The sequence below is a fragment of the Phocoena phocoena genome, chromosome 14, assembly GCF_963924675.1.
Source record: "Phocoena phocoena chromosome 14, mPhoPho1.1, whole genome shotgun sequence".
In the NCBI taxonomy this organism is placed as follows: domain Eukaryota; kingdom Metazoa; phylum Chordata; class Mammalia; order Artiodactyla; family Phocoenidae; genus Phocoena; species Phocoena phocoena.
This window is the reverse complement of record NC_089232.1, coordinates 4,567,028-4,584,233: the sequence shown is the minus strand read 5'-3', so window position 1 is coordinate 4,584,233 and position 17,206 is coordinate 4,567,028. Positions and strand designations below refer to the sequence as shown.

At 42.7% G+C, this 17,206-nt stretch overlaps 1 protein-coding gene across 1 annotated transcript in view; it reads left to right on the top strand.

The window, feature by feature from the left end:
• SLC9A4 (solute carrier family 9 member A4) overlaps window positions 1–16,946 on the top strand; it is a 57,518-nt gene extending 40,572 nt beyond the window's left edge. The window contains exons 8-12 of the mRNA XM_065891588.1: window positions 1,050–1,211; window positions 6,549–6,645; window positions 9,848–9,979; window positions 10,732–10,819; window positions 16,591–16,946. Of these exons, the coding sequence (XP_065747660.1) occupies window positions 1,050–1,211; window positions 6,549–6,645; window positions 9,848–9,979; window positions 10,732–10,819; window positions 16,591–16,946 (835 nt within the window). The remainder of the gene's footprint in view (window positions 1–1,049; window positions 1,212–6,548; window positions 6,646–9,847; window positions 9,980–10,731; window positions 10,820–16,590) is intronic.
• The last annotated feature ends 260 nt before the right edge of the window (window positions 16,947–17,206 follow it).

The following is a 17,206-nucleotide window of genomic DNA, read 5'->3' as shown; positions in this document are numbered from 1 at the left end:
TCTATTTGACCTTTAAAACTCATACCAAAAGGCTATTAAGGGCTTCCCTGGTGGCGCAGTGGTTGAGAGTCCGCCTGCCGATGCAGGGGACACGGGTTCATGCCGCGGTCCGGGAAGATCCCACAAGCCGCGGAGCGCCTGGGCCCGTGAGCCGTGGCCGCTAAGCCAGCGCATCTGGAGCCTGTGCTCCGCAACGGGAGAGGCCACAACAGTGAGAGGCCTGCGTGCCGCGAAAAAAAAAAAAATGCTATTAAATAAGAGAGTGGCATGGCCATACTTGACTTTTGGAAGGCAAACTACAACAGCCATAAGGAAGCTGGATTAGAAAGAGAGGAATTATCTTTCACATGATCTCCTTAACTCTCCTGTGTTATCACTATTCGTCTCATTTTATTTTATTTATTTATTTTAAACTTATTTATTTATTTACTTTTGGCTGCATCGGGTCTTAGTTGCAGCACGCGGGATCTTTCGCTGCAGCATGGGCTTCTCTCTAGTTGTGGTGTGCAGGTTTTCTCTCTCTAGTTGTGGCGTGCGGGCTTCTCTCTAGTTGTAGCATGTGGATTTTCTCTCTCTAGTTGTGGCGTGTGGGTTCCAGAGCGCCTTGGCTCTGTAGTTTGCGGCACGCAGGCTCGGTAGTTGTGGCCCGCGGGCTTAGTTGACCCGCGGCACGTGGGAAGTTAGTTCCCTGACCAGGGATCAGACCCATGTCTCCTGCATTGGAAGGCGGATTCTTTACCACTGGACCACCAGGGAAGCCCCTAGTCTGATTTTAAAGATGAGCAACCCTGATTACAGCTTGTCCCTTCCTTTTGTTTGGTTGATTTTCAATGTATTCAGGTCCCTAGGCCATTCTTTCTTTATTTAAAAAAATGTATAAATGCTATGATTATTTTTTTTAAAAATGTGTTCAAAGTCACATGTGTTCCAGGCACTGTCGTGGTGTTTTTCAGAATAAAGTTAAGTGTAGTTTGTTTCTAGAAAAAGTATATACTTACAGAACACATACAGAGATTGAAGTTTTCCAAACTGTTGGTTTCCGTTTTTAGGTTTAAGAAGTTTGATCATAAGTATTTACGGAAAATCCTAATCCGAGAGAACCTGCCAAAATCGAGCATCGTTTCTTTGTACAAGAAGCTGGAAATGAAACAAGCTATTGAGATGGCAGAGACCGGGCTACTAAGTTCTACAGCCTTTTCCATGCCCCATCAGTAAGTGACATCTGCCCTCGATCTAGACTTTCAATGTCAGAATTACAAGGGGCACTAACTCATTGTTCCATTTAAAGGTACTATTAGGAGTGAAGAGGCAGAGATATGACAAAGGAAAAATGGAAGAAATAAGATCTAAGTCTTGGCATCTTATAGCTTGGTCCATGCTCGATCCGTTTCACCTAGTTTCTGAAAATTACTTTCTAGCAAAAAGATGAGAGTTTTTTGACATCTTTCTTTGGGAGGGCGAGGCAAATTAATTTATAGAAGATCTTTAGCATATGTTACAAGTCCTCCTGTTCAGACATGTCTACCCTCTAACCCGTGCTCATTTGCTTCTGCTAATCTTGCTGTTGTCTTTGTCCCACAAGCCATCTCTCTTCCTGTCTTCCATGAGGAGAGACCAGGTCGGCATCCTAGGATGCTAACTTGGATTTGGGCATGAGTGGTATAGGAGCAAGAGGTGCGGCGATTGGTGAGGTACTTAAAGAGAAGGCCGTGTTTGTAATTGTGTCTCAGGCAAAGATCTGTGTGCAGTTGGGAGAATGCCGCGTCTGTGTGAGACCAGCTGTGAACAGGAGCAAGGAGGGAACTGGCTACCAGTGGAACAGAGGGTGGGGTAAGACTGATACATACCCCATCATTACAGGATGATGCCCTGTGAAGCCTGGTGCTCCAGTTGGAGCATCTGGAAACCAGTTGTCCCAAGAGCTGGTTAGACATTTTTTAAAGCTGCTTTAAGTCTCTGACATTTACCGAGAACTCCTTGAATGTCATAAGAATGAATTCACCCCCTCCCTAAAGATGCCCAGTTTTCTCCCAAGAAATGGTTTACGAATTGGGGAAATTAGTCAGAACGTGTATTTAGCCTAAGGAACACCAGCCCCTCCATCCTGACATCCTCAGAAGATAATGAGTTTCAATTATCTCCCCACATCCTCACCTTTGAAAAGCAAGTTGAGAGACGAGCTAAGAATAGATAGCAATGAAATTGTCATTAACACCTGAGTGTTACTTCTCATCCCTTGCTTGCCAATGAATCAGAAACACCGTCACCTTTTTTACGTGGGGAACATTTCCAGGAGCGTCCCTGAGGGCACCTTTGTATAAACAGAAAGTTTTCTGCCGTATTTCTCAGCGAGCCTGTTTTCGTGGTTGGTTGGTTGGTTGGCGTGCTGCCCACTACATGGCTTTAAGGAAATTTCTGGTCCTAAAATGGGAATGTGCTAACAAATGTTTATTGGCAACACCGTGCCGAGCCATATGAGAGCCTGAGGCAGAAGAAATAATCGGGGATACTGATCTCGTCTTTATTTAAAATGTTGATATATCACTCATCATGGATAATTTTGCATTCTTTTATTTTCTACAACATTGCCTTCAAATCCTACTTCACTTGATTCCTGAACTTTGGGGCATCCCCTTAGCGAAGGGGAGTACTAGGGCACCTGTTATGTGCCACGGCCTGTGGAAGCAGACGGTCCCTGCCCTCAGGGAGCGCACCCCTGGAGCAGAGTCTCGATAGTAATAAAACAGGGCACACAAACATACGATCATAAAGCCCAGGGAGCTGTGAGAGGGTGAGAGGGAACCTCATCTGGTCCCCAGGCATTTGACCTGCTCACTGAAGGATGGAAGAGAATTAACTCAACGCTCAGCAGGAGGGCTGGACCCGGACGGATGCAGGCAGTTTAGACCCTGAGGAACTTCCTCAACCTCCTGCTCACTAGTGATGTAAGCACTTGGTCTAGGAATGTAGGGGCACTTATCTCAAATGAGAATCAGTCTCTCATGTGCTAAAATATATTTCGAATCTCTGTACATTACGTTGCACTGGTCATAAGCAGGTTTCCCAGTTCCTAACCTCAAGGCAATTTTTAAGCTGGTTTCATTTAGAGGATGCCCTTGTGTTGAGTCAATTATTTTTCAGACATTGACTCAAGATTGGTAAGAGAGCCTTCTAGGTTGGAGACATTTTTTCCCCCTATAGCCCAAACCGGTTAGTTAACCGAGGTGGGAGAGGAGATTTTTTAAACCGATATTTACTACAAGTTTAGTATTTAAGTTGCATTCATTTGATCTCATCAGAAATCTGTAGGACGTCAAGCAAAAAGGAATTCCTCTCCTAAGATCAAAGCAGTAATTTCTTAAAAAACAAACCTTCATACAATAATAGGAAAAAGAAGTGTGTACTCAGCTCACTTTTTGTGACTCCGTATGAAAGGATAACAACAAAACGCACATATATTTTTTTTCTTTAGAAGTTTAAGCAATTGTTCTACAAGAGGTTTAGATTTCCAAACTCTGTGACCTTCAGGAGAACACTACCCCTAGAAGCTGTCTGTGGCACACGGCAGACACTGCTGATTCTAGGGAATTCCTTGACTTTTACATACATTATTTTATTTGACTCTCAAAACAACCCTATGGAATAAATAGACTATGGACTTGGATTATTATTCTAACTCTGAGGCACCTTGCTTTACCCATGAGTAGGAAGTTCTTAGAAACATCAGTGGGTAGAGGCTCAAGCCGATTAAAAAATATTTGGTTACTATTAAAGAGAAGAGATATTAAAATATTTATAATAAAGATGTTAAAAAAGAAGAAAGTGAAAGATAAAAAATATTTATAGTAAATGTATAGGCATAACACACTAAGCTGTGCGACTTCAAGATATTGTCTTTAGAAATTCCCAAATAGTTACAATGTCATTTATTAAAAAGCACAAATTAATTTATTGCAGTTGAAGAACTTTTAAATTGATCACATAATGACAGGTATAAGTTCACAGTCATGCATTCTGACACCAAAGACACTAGTACGAAGATTCTGATGCCACGTTCACTTCCATGATGGAACGTTGCCTTGTAGGGAGCCGGGCCCACAGCTCTGCATTCTTCACTCGTTCTCAGTGTTGGTCACCTTAGTGACCTTTCTAAGAAGACACAAGGCAACCACATACACAGAAGAGCTGTTAGTACCATTGTTTACTTAGTGGGCACATCCTTCAGTCAACATACATTTCCCTGGATTTCATGTATAAAGCTACTAAAAGAGGATGGATTCTTCCAAATAAATCAGGAAATAAATAGTTGATCTTTTGGGACTTCGTCTTATGGCATGAAGATAACATCTACTAGATTTCACATCTCTATTGCTGTGTTTAGAACTGAAACCTCTTTTTACAGCATTATAGCATCTGATTTTTTTTTAAAAGTTAAGGAAAATGTGAGCTTTTTATTCAAATACATTTAGATTCAGATTTCCCCAGTTTGATTTCAATGGCCATGAAATTACCAGTGGTCTTTTATTTAAGGTAATAGAGGCTTCTTTTATATCTTGTTCCAGTGACGAGACTTGCACTTTATAATTTTACTTTTTTGCCCTGGAGATTACTAGCATTCAGTTTTTCTGAGGATTGTATCTTTCCTGTACTCATGATATCATTTCAGGAGTGATTTTGCTAACAAAGTAGCAGGTAGGAAAGTCCATACATCAGTGATTGCCCGAATCAATCATTCATCTTTCTGATTCTATAGCTGCAGCTTCTCAGTGTGAATAAATACGAGGCAATGCTGCGGGGAACCCTGTACTGCCCATCCAGCCAGCAGGCTAAATGGGCTTGAACTGAGTCTGGTCCTTCCCAGAGTGGTTCATTATAAACTGGGGAGAATGCCAAGTTAGGTTTCCTATCTCAGGTTTAACTTTACTATTTCCTTTACCCATAGTTTTTTCCTATTTGGTCATTTTATTATGAACACACAACGTGGAACTATTTGATTAGCTGTTGTTTCTGTTTAGCAATAGATTCCTTCCACCATAATAAAGGAATGTGTTCAGATTGTGGGAGTGCGTGGGTGTATCTAAATCAGAATAAATTTTATTTGGAGGACATTTAAACAGTTAGGTTGAAATGCCCTGATAATAATGTTTAAATCACCAAGGGTGGTAACTGAATATCAATGGTGTTGACGTTTGCAGCTCCGCGATATGGAAACTGGTTTCAGTGATTTTGTAGGAAGGGCATTAGTCAGTCGACAAATCGCATTGCTAAGTAAATGCTGGCGTCCTGTGATATCCAGTATCCAAGCCCTTAAAAATCTTTTACCCATTGTGCATTACTTACAAAAATATCCTTTGCTATTTATGACGATATCGCTACTAATGTTTGGGGAAAGGGACTTAAAAAGTGGCCTGTCTTGAAACCAATAACTTCTTGTCTCTGTGGTCAGTTATCCTAAGACCTGTGCAAGCAGGTAACAGCACATCAGCACACGTGTGCTTTTCAAAAAGCTGCAGCCAGAAAAGAAAAAGCATCACAGCTCTGTAAGGGTTTATACCAATATGTCAAGGGAGGTAATGGTACTGAAAGATGGGTTTAATTTTCTTTAGTTCTCCTTTTTTTGTTGTTCCTATGTTCTACAGGGAGCGTATATTATTCATACAATAAGTTTTTAGAAATTACCACCACTAGACCGAAGTGATTGAAATCAAAGATGTGTGTCACATGAGAATTCTGCACATAGCGATGTCATGACTGAAATCCTCGGAGGACAAATGTTCATTGACTGCTAACCTGGCCGTGACTTGGCTTTTGAGCCCTTATTTTGGGGGGGGGGCGGGGAGGGAGGGGTGCTTATGGTGAAGAAGGCTGAAAGAAGTCAACCGCTTCTAGAATCTCAGAGGATCCAGTGTCTCTGAGCTGGCCTGATTTTCATGGTGGCAATGGTCTAATTCTCCTCGTAAGATATGATTTTAGTTTCTTACCATTATTCTTTAACCAGAGATAAAGTCCCTAAAGGGACAATTCCAAGATAAATGTACTTATAAAGGTACTCGTAAAAATTTAGTACCGCATAGATTACTGCTATTCAAAATGTGGTTACTACATGGTGTTGTCCGTGAACCTTGAAGGAATAATCTTATTTCTGTTGAATCTAACAGTGAAACATTTGGTTTGCCCTTTGTGGTATCCTTTCCAAAAATGTATTTCCTAATCATTGATTTTTATTGTTTTTTACAAACGTGTCTGTTCCTAATAGATACGGAGGGAAAAAGTAACTGGTTTGTCATGACTTTAAACTCCTTTTTAAAAATGGGTTAGAGAAATTCCCATATACAAGCTATAGGCAAAGAAGCCACATGTTCAAAATGTAAGTCAAGACACACACGCTGACATTTCATATGAATTTACTAAAACAACAGGAAAAGTTATGTTAAAAACATAACCTTTATGTTTATCAATTAGAACTCCTGAAAGTAAATTCATGCTTTTGTGGTCCCCTTGCCAAGATGGAAGAATAATGCTTGGCTTCCCTCCAATGATGTTTCCAGGGCCCAGAGGATACAAGAAACCAAAAGACTCTCCCCTGAAGATGTGGAGTCCATGAGGGACATTCTGACACACAACATGTACCAAGTTCGACAGAGGGTGTGTATAAGACGTGTCCCTGTTTCCTGTCCTGGGATCCAGTCCTCCAGGAATCAGTTCTTGTTCATGTTATTCTCTCCAAAGCAGTCTTCTTGATGAACAATTTCTCTCTGCTTAGTTTGGAGAACAGAAAGTTAATTGTTATGTTTCTGCAGCAAAATTGGCACCCATGGTATAAAGAGAAATGCAAATCCAGTTGCAGGCCCTAGGGGTCAGGCTGCCCTAGCCCTGCAGCCCCAGAGTTTTCCAGAACCAGCAGGGCTCCCTCCCCCTCCAGAGACAGAAAAGCAGTGACACTCATCCACCACGGAAGAAAGATGGCCCCAGGATGCCTGTGATGGTGGAGTTGTCTCAGCGTGGTTGACTGTAATAGAGCTTAGAAAACTGAGATGGTTTAGATTAGAATAGCGAAACCACATTGCTGAAAGCCTAAGATAAAAAAGGAGACATTTCAGGGACTTCCCTGATGGTCCAGTGGTTAAGATTCCAAGCTTCCACTGCAGGGGTCATGGGTTCGATCCCTGGTCCGGAACTAAGGTCCCACATGCCGCTAGGCCAAAAAAATATATATATATACACACACACACACACACACATCCACAAAAAGGAGACATGCCAGGCATAGTATTTTTCAATTTTGGAAAAGGGTATGGAGGCTATACTAGCACTTGGGACCTGGCCCAAAGTTCACAGCAAGAACATTTCAGGGACAGTAAGTGAATCCTCCTGAAACTTTGATTTAATCAAACAGTATTTTCATTTGTGTCCTCTAATTAGGAGTTCTTTAAGTTTGAGGATTCAATGGAACATCCCAATTGTTGACTAGGGTTATAAGTGAGTTAACTGTGAGGGCCTCGGTTTTGGTGACCAGGTCATGGGACTCCAAAAACTCATCTGGTCAAAACTCATCTTCTCAAGTAGAAGATGCTGAGGTCAGAGGAGTTGTTTTTCTGACTTGTTTAAGATCTCAAAACGAATCTGCGTTAAGAACCCAGGTCTGCCAACTACCCACCCACAGCTCTTTCCATGACTTCAGAATTACATGATCCAGGGCAAGGGAATGTTTTCTGGCTGCTGTTCCGAGAAGGTCAGTGATGAAGGGGAATGTGTCAGCAAAAAGGCCCTGCACCTGCTGGAGGAACCCAGGTCAGCAACACTCATAGCACGCTTCGAGTACATTCAGCAGCTTTCAAATCATTCCAGGTGAAACTGTTTCAGCAAGACTATCGCATTCCACCTTAGATAAGTAGTTAAGAGCTTCCTGGTTTGAAGAATGCTGGCCAGCTTAGTGAGGGCTGGAGTCCAGAGGGTGCCTGGTACTCAGACTTGCCCCGTGGTGGTGGAGGTTGAGTTTAGGGAAAGTCCAGAAATAGAGAGAGAGATTCTGGAACTCCAGGCCACCCAAAAATGAGGCTAACCGTCCATTCTCTCTTTTTTATCAGGTTCCTAAATAATCACCTTTCTTCTTCTTTTATCAGTGCCTACTCAGACTGACCTCCAGGTTTCTCCCTTCTAAGCTGTGCAGGATCTCCCTTCCTTGTTGATCACGTAGAGCCAGTAGGTGATAAAAACTCCCACGGGGAGAATGTACATAGTAAACAGAGGGGGACTCCACCCCTGAGATGGCTTTTGCTTCCTCTTTTATTACTTGGGAGAATGAGACTCACCAGTCCTACCCTTTCTGTCTTTCCTTTCTCATCCTAACCTTTAAAAAAAAATTTTATTATATATTTTATTTAAACCACTATATCAAAAATATTATTTCAACACATCATAAGTTTTAAAAATTACCAATGAGATACTTTATACTCTTTTCTTTTAAATTAATGTCTTCAAAATCAGTGTATAGCTTATTCTTACAGCACATTACAATTCGGATTAGCCACGTTTTTTTTCCTTAAAGCCTCCTTTATTTTTCTTATTTAAAAAAAAATTTTATTTTATATTGGAGTATAGTTGATTAACAGTGTTGTTGATTGACAAAGGTGTACAGCAAAGTGATTCAGTTATACATATACAATATCTGTTCTTTCTCAAATTCTCTTCCCACTTAGGTTATTACAGAGTATTGAGCAGAGTTCCCTGTGCTACACAGTAGGTCTTGGTTGGTTATCATCCTGTCTTTTTTTTTTTTTTGCGGTACGTGGGCCTCTCACTGTTGTGGCCTCTCTGGTTGCAGAGCACAGGCTCCGGACGCACAGGCCCAGCGGCCATGGCTCACGGGCCCAGCCGCTCCGCGGCATGTGGGATCTTCCCGGACCGGGACACGAACCCGCGTCCCCTGCATCGGCAGGTGGACTCTCAACCACTGCGCCACCAGGGAAGCCCTATCATCCTGTCTTTACGTACTTCTTATGGCTCCTCTCCTCTGCCATGGTCCTCTTGCTCTCTTGAAGGAAAAACCAAAGGTGCAATCCAGGACAACTGTCTGTCTGCTTTGTTGCTAGTGGGAAGTCTACAGTTTTGAGGCTTGTCACGAAAGGTGACATCTGTAGTCCTCTAGTTTGGGTGAAAGAGATTCCCATTAAGCACTTCGTAAACATCTGAGGACCATGCTGGTCTGCGGTTCAGGACAAATTTTCACTGGCCTCTGTGAAGATAAGGAAGACATTTTTCATAAAACTAAACTGATTCAATTTGAAAAACTGTTCTGTATCGAAGATCATGCCCGTCCTACTACTTTGGTTAAAAGACTTTTTCCTTTTTGAACGGATGATGGTGATACTAATGGGCTGATTTTTTTGTGCGTATCTTTGATTGGCAACATTTTAAAATAGCAACCATCTAGAAATTGCCAAAGTCGTTTTTAAATTCCCTAAAGACTCAGTAACCGCTGGCCTAGCATAACAAACGTGACCTGGGAAAGAGAGTGTATGTTGGCTGGGGGGGCACCGAAGTCTGTGGGTACCTCGGGGGTGATCACTGTGGGAGGGTCACAGGGGACAGCGCAGCTGGGGGGCACTAGCCTGTGAGCCAGAGGCAAGGCTCCCACCGCAACTTGGTCCTGATGCGCTAGCCCCGAGCACAGACCTTTCCTCCGGGGCCACAGCTTGTGCCTGTGTAATTGAGGCAAGTGCTCAGAGGACCTGAGCACCACCTTGCTTGCTCTACTAGTCTTTGTTCTTGGTTTTTCCATGGTCTCCTGAGGCTGGAAGTTGTGCTGAGATGTCTGTACATGTTTGACATCCCCTTCTTTCTACAGACCCTGTCCTACAACAAATACAACCTCAAACCCCAGACGAGTGAGAAGCAGGCGAAAGAAATTCTGATACGCCACCAGAACACCTTCAGGGAGAGCGCGAGGAAAGGCCACAGCCTGCCCTGGGGAAAGCCGGTAAGGCGGAGACACTGACTCACCTGAGCTGGGCCGGCCCGGAGCAGGGCCTTGTCAGGTGACTACCTCAGTATTTAAACAAACAAACAAAACCACTACCTCGTTGACAGAAAAAGACAAAACTAAGGGGGTACAGGACACCAGACACCCCCTTCTCTGGGCCTGGGCCCTTTGGAGCCCAAAGCATCGGTCCACAGGGTATGTGGCAGCAGACTGCCCTCCAGGATGGGTCAGTGACTGGAACACACTCCCTGGGCTGTGAGGCTAGACTAGCTCCCACGGTGGCCAGGGACTGGACATTCCAGGGGACCGTCCGTGGATGGGGACCCTGGCTCTAGGAAGCTTACTCCTCCCCCAGGGAGATACAGGGAGGAATTTGTTCTCCCCACGTCTCTTGGACCCTATCTTCATGGCAACCACTGTACATCTGAACTGCTCCATCTGAGGCCATATCCAAGCAATCTTACTGGGACTCTGAATGGAGGTTGGGTCTGAAGTAGCCCCTAATCTCTACCCTAATGTCAGTGGGGCTGCAGGAGAAACTTTGAGAGGTTTATCACGGTCTATTTTATCATGAGAGGGAAAGGACACATACTGAAGGCGGAGACATTTTGTTGTCCTTAAACTGAAGTAACTGAAAGGCAGTGATCCAAACACGATGCTCCAGAGTGGGTCTGCATCTCTCACTTTGTCGTGTGAAGCTGTCAGTTGCGTGGCTAACTCTGCTTTTTGTTTCTCCTTGTTACCCACAGGCTGGTACCAAAAATGTCCGCTACCTCTCCTGTCCTTATAGCCCTCCTCAGCCAGCAGGCAGAGATGTGAGGGTAGCTGAGTTCACAGGTAACCTGCATCCCTGGCCGCTTCTCTTTTCTGGAAAGGTTCAGGTGGTAAACTGTTTCAGGCTCGTGGGCCAAAAGGCAAAATCAAGAATATTATGTAAGTACATATATGACAAGAAAAAGAGGACACAGGTGTTTTATTAGTTGAATTCAGAACTATAGTGATGAACACTGAAATTTGAAATTCATATAATTTTTACTTAACAGGAAATATTCTTTAAAAAAATTTTTTTCAGCCATTTAAAAGTGTAACAACCATTCTTAGCTCAGGGGCCATACCAAAAGATGCATCAGAGGGATACACCTGGGGGTCATCAATTGCTGACCCCTGTCTTAGGGAAACATAAAACGGGCACTTCTTTGAAGTGGTGGGATTCTCCTGTGTTTTATAAATTAGCAGAATTCTCCAAAGTTGGCTAAATTTTACTAAAATAACTTCACCAAATTTACTGATTGGATGTTTCCCATTCAATACCTATTACTTAAATAGAATCCTTAGAGTTATTGAAACTGGCTATTGTGCTCATAAAAGCTATTATTTTTTAAACGTGTATATAAAATGATTTTCTATTAGCATAAAGTGGTGTACAATATATATGATATGCCATGTTCTCTAGTTTAATATTCCTAAATTTTTAAGACTTGGAATCACATTGGAAATTTGAATAAACTAAACACATAGGATTTGAGAATTAAATCTTTGAAGAGGGAATATAATTATTCCTTACAATGAAACTTTATTTTTTTCTGATATAAAATCAAAGTCAGCCAGTGGAGAAAAGCATAAAAAAAAATTTTAAAGCACTCGAAACTCCAACACCCAAGATAATCACTATAGAACATTTTGGTAAGCATCCTTCTATAATTCTATCTGTATCATCCTGATCTCTACCCTACCTGGACCTGATACAAACAAACAAACAAAAAAATCACAAACACACAGCAAGGTATTATACATAAACTCATAATACAGTCATTGTTTTTCAATATTTGTAAATTATCTAGTTCACTCAACCATATGTTGTGGACATATTTTAGTATCAATAGATATGAACCTAGTAATCATTTCATGACTTAATAATAGTCAATTATATGAAAGCCCCCTAGCTTATTTAGCAAAATCCTTAGTAACAAATATTTAAGATGCCTCCAATATTTAATGAATATAAGCAAAGATATCTAATAATTTCTTTGGATTACTTGTGATTGATGTTTGCTCAAATAACCAACTACTCCCTTAGTATATATTCCTGGAAGCAAAATTTTTAGATAAAAAATTACGTGTATTTAAATTTACCTTCAGATCAACAGTGTGAGAAAGGTGATTTCTGAACGTTTTCAGCATCACTGGGCTATTCTGAGTTAACGTTTGAGTAGTCTACTATATGACAGGATAAAATCTATATAACACAGTTAATTCTCATCTGAGTCTTTTTGATTTTCAGTGAGGTTGAACATCTTTTCATATTTTTAGAGGCAACCATATTTCTTTCGAGGAAGTTTTTGTTTCTGCCGTTGCCCATTTTTTCTGCTTTTTTTTCCTTAAAACGAATTTGAAGAACACCGTATAACACGAATATCACCCACTGTTTCATATTTGCTGCCAATAATTGTTCCTAAAGTTTCACATTTATCATTTAGTTTTTAGATATACTTGTCTTCAAATTCTTGCATTCTGATTCACCAAATCGGCTCAATCTTCCACAGAAGCATTAGAAAAATGATTCACCAAGTAATTTAAAATCTAGAACTTTCATAGTTTAATTTTTTCAATTTCAAGCCAAATGGCTAATAGTTATTTTGATAATAAAGATATTTATCTTTGTGTAGGTTAAGACAGAGACACATTTCAAATTGTTTTCAAATGGCCATGCTCCTGCACCAGCACCTTCTTTTCCACTTTTGTTGTGCTAGTCATTTACCCCTAAACTAGAGAGTTCGGACACTTAATTCTGTTTCATCGATCTAGTCACCTATTCCTACGTCACACTCTTCTAAGTAGTATTATTTTATGTTAAAGAGAACTATAATACAAACAAAAGCAAACAAAACAAAAGAACACCAAGCATAGGGTGTATGATAGATTAATTTTTAAAACTCTTCCTGGTACAAGCAGCTGGTGCTATTTATGTTGCTTGAGTGATAGAGAACAGGAAAGCCTCACAGTCACTTCTTGAGATGAATGTCAATATCACAAGCTACGGTAGCAAAAAATAACCACACAGCAGCCTCAGCTGAGCACTAATGTACAAACACGTTATAAATAACATGCAACGGGATAGTAAAAGAATACTACACCTTACAAAGTAGGACTTATCCCAGAGGTGGGGTTGTTTAACATTTGGAAAATGCATTTACATTATTCACCAGATTAATAGGTCAAAGCATCCTTTCAATAGATGCCCTAAAACGCATCTCACTCACGCTTTCAATAAAAATCATAAGATCCTAGGAAAACACATATAGGACTTATATGAAGACAACATAAAACTCTCCTTTTCCATGCTTCATTTCCTCTCTGTAAAGAGGAGAATGTTGGTACCTCCCACATACAAAAGTGTTGCCCTGAGTGAAGCCATTTGGTGCAGGTAAGACTCTTAGAACAGTGCCTGCAACCAAGTAAGTGGGCAAGAAATATTAGCCATTATTGATTTTATTACTAGTGAGGGGTATCGAAGAAGACTTGACTTGGGTAGATAGGGGTGTTCTTGAAAAGAAGATGGTACTTTAGAAATGCCAGTTCTGGGCTTCCCTGGTGGCGCAGTGGTTGACAGTCCGCCTACCGATGCAGGGGTCACGGGTTCGTGCCCCGGTCCGGAAGGATGCCACGTGCCGCGGAGCGGCTGCGCCCGTGAGCCATGGCCACTGAGCATGCGCGTTCGGAGCCTGTGCTCCGCAGGAGAGGCCAGTGAGCGGCCCGCGTACCGGAAAAAAAAAAAAAGAAAGAAAGAAATGTCAGTTCTACATGAGTTAATCTAGATGTGGAATGAAATATTAGTCCCAATGAATTTTTTTTTTCTTTCAAATGTGCTCAACTGGTTCTAAATTTCATTAGGTGAGGAGAAACAGTGGGTAACTGGAAATCTGTGAAGGAAAAGTGAGACTTGTTTTATCAGTTATTCTTAAGTTTTAAAGAATTATAATAATAATCAGGATTAGACTGAGATAGTCCTCCATGGGTATCTGGGCAGAATTATTTGCATCCACCTTCTCTCCAAATCTGAAGCCTTTACGCACAAGGACAAGGTCAGGGAATGGCTGGAGGGGCTCTAGGAGAGGACGTATAGGGAGGTGTAGCATCCATCAGGCAGCCCCCTGATGTCCCCCGCAGCTAACCAGGCTGTGACGTGCAGAGCACTGTCCCTCTTCACTCTCCCCTTGTCCTCCCGTGTTAGGACACCCCTTCTCTAGATGTCTGGGTGCTCCCTGCTGGATTGCAGGCTCCACACATTCCTCCAAGCTCCTTTGCCTTTGGGGCTCCCTTGGTGTTGTAAGTAGAGAGGTCCTGCCTGGACAACCCTCCTAGAACCCAGGAGCACTGGGGAAGGTGAGCGACTTCTGTGGGTGGAGTGTGGTGATGGTTGCCCTACTATGTGAATGTATCTAATGCCACAGAACTGTACACTTCAAATTCATTAAATGGTAAATGTTATGTTTTATGTATTTTACCACAGTTAAAACGAAACAAAACAAGACCATGGGGAGGGCAAGGTCTGGGTCTCTAAACAGCCTTTGTGGTATCAGGTGTGCGTTAGGCTCAGCCCTGCCCTGAGCAGAAACCCTTTCCCTGTCTCTCCTTCACCCACCCCCCGGTGCCCGTGTCCAGAGGTTAGAGCTCTCAGCCAGGTGGAAGGTAGAGGAACAGACGCTCAGATTTTGCTGCAAAGGTTTCCATTGATCTCTCCCTCGAACTGCACTGCCTGGCGCCAACCTGGAGGAGGATAGGAGAGCCCCCACCCTTCCCCCTTCTGCCTTCCACTTTCCAAGCAACTCCTTCTTCCCGTTTTGGATGGATCTAGTGACTTAAGTTGAGTGGAAGCTTGCAAGTCACCTGCCCAAGCCTCTCCCTAGTTCTAGGACCCCACTTTTCAGTAACCAGAAGGTGGGCAGGAGATGCAGCTGGAATCTGTCCTCTGAGGGGGACCTTAGCTCAGAAGGATGGTTGGAAACCAGGAGGGGGGCTGAAGGGAGACAGAGGAAGGAACGGCTCTTGGGGGAAGAAGGAACAGCTGTTGTTTTCTTAGCGTTTCAAGCGCCAAAGCATCAAGAGGAACTCTGGTTCCAGACCAGATCGTAAAGCGCAAATTAAAGGGAAGTCCTGAAAAAATGGCCAAATATTTTAACTCACTTTTTTCTTTATTCAAAGCAGCTGATTCCCCTCCTCCCACCTCCCACCCCCTCCTGAACTTCCAGACAACCTTCTCAGGACAATTTGGCCACAGTTTTGGAAAAATAGAATTGAACAGGATATTTGAAGTTTTTCTGATGTCCCACATTCCAAACACATTTTGTCAAGTATAAACCTGTGTACATATTAGTTCTAGCTGTGAAGTTTTTGTTTTGTTTTTTAGAAGGAAGTAGAGAGTGGGAGAAAGAACCCTATTTTAGATTTAAATATAGATGTCTTAAAGTACCTAAGTTTTCTGGAGAATATTTAAAGGGAAAATACATGTATAAGGTGAGAACTTGAAGAAATGAGAAGAAATGAGATTTCTGAAAAATCCTCCCTTGAAGGCATGTGCACAGTGAAGGAGGGAAAGACGACGTCCCGGACGTGGTTTAGGTATCTGGAGGGGACATGACATAGGTACCCAACGGCTGCCCTGCACTCTTGATGGAGCTTTCCTGACCCACACACAGCTTTTATAAAGGAGACAGGGACAGCCTGGGGAGGAGCAGATGCCAGCTTCTCAGACAGGCTCTGCTCAAACTGCAGCCCCATCCTCACTGTGTGGTACTGAAAGTCACTTAACCTCTTAAAAACCTCAGCCTCCCCACCTGCGAGGTGAGGCTCACAATTTTCCTCCTCTCAGAGTGCTGCTGTGAGGATTAAATGGCATAACATGTAACGAGATCAGCACCGTGACAGCACAGAGTAAGTTCTCAGTAAGTGGACGTTCCCATCCTTCTCGTTGCCGTCGTGGGCCAGACGCACCCTGTGCACACCTCACGTCCTCTGAAAGGAAGGCATCACGGCTGTTTTGCTACTCGTGACTCTGCTGTGGTCCTGTCCCATCCCTGTTTCTCTAAGATTAGCTATCTCAAGGTCAAAAGGATGAAACTCAGATTTAATGAATTCTGGTAGCCACCGATTAAAAAACAAACCTAGAGTTAAAAAGTGAAAAAACCAAAACAAACCAAAAAACCACAAACAAACCTAGATAAAATCCACCCTTTTCATATCATAGTACCTTGGAACCTTCAGTTTAGCGTTGGTCTTTGACAACACAAAGCACCTTTTTGTGCTTTATGGCTAATGGATCTGATTTTGTGAGAAACACTCCCTCATTTCCCTGGGAGGGACCAGCCGGATGCACAGGTTTCCGTGCATTTCTGTTTATTTCTCACAACACGTCTATAGCTTCTACTCCACCCCACCTTGGGGTAGCAACCTCGGAAAGGGAAAACCATGCTGATGAGAAAGGTGAGTGAGTGTAGGAGCTGGAACAGCAGGAGGACTCTGCTTCCCTCTGAGTTCTCTCGCCTGGATATGAAGTCTCCACTCTCTGATCTTAAGTCCTCTTCTTTCCTCCTTCAATTATCCTTTCCCAGATCACGACGGCAGTGACGCAGAAGTCCCCTCCATCATGTTCAACACACACTCTCCAATGGGGTCACTTCAGGAAGGACGACAGACACAAGAAATAATCCCGATGAAGAACTTACACAGAGGAGGGAAGCCAGCCCACTTGGGCTATCAAAGAAATAGGACCCAAGAAGAACAACTGGGCGGGGGCAGAAGGGTGGTTTTGAGGCCCAAACCGCTCTTTCACGCAGTAGATGAGGACTTCGAATCTGGGGAGGAGAGTGAGGAAGAGGCCTCAGCCATTGGGTCCCGATGGTCAGCTGAGCACAGACCCGGCAGGGACCTCCAGGGATCTCATAGCCCTTTGCTCCAAAGCAAGTAATGTCACGGTCCACAGGATTGTGTTGGGTTTTTCCAGAGTCCATGTTCCGATTACTGTGAAAGAAGGATGTTCAGAGTTCTGAAGAGAGCAATTGAGTTTTGTTCTTGTTTATTTTTATTTTTTTGATGTGGACCATTCTTAAAGTCTTTATTGAATTTGTTACAATATTGCTTCTGTTTTTTTGTTTTTGTTTTTTATAGTTTGGTTTTTTGGCCACATGTGGGATCTTAGCTCCCTGACCAGGGATCAAACCCGCACCC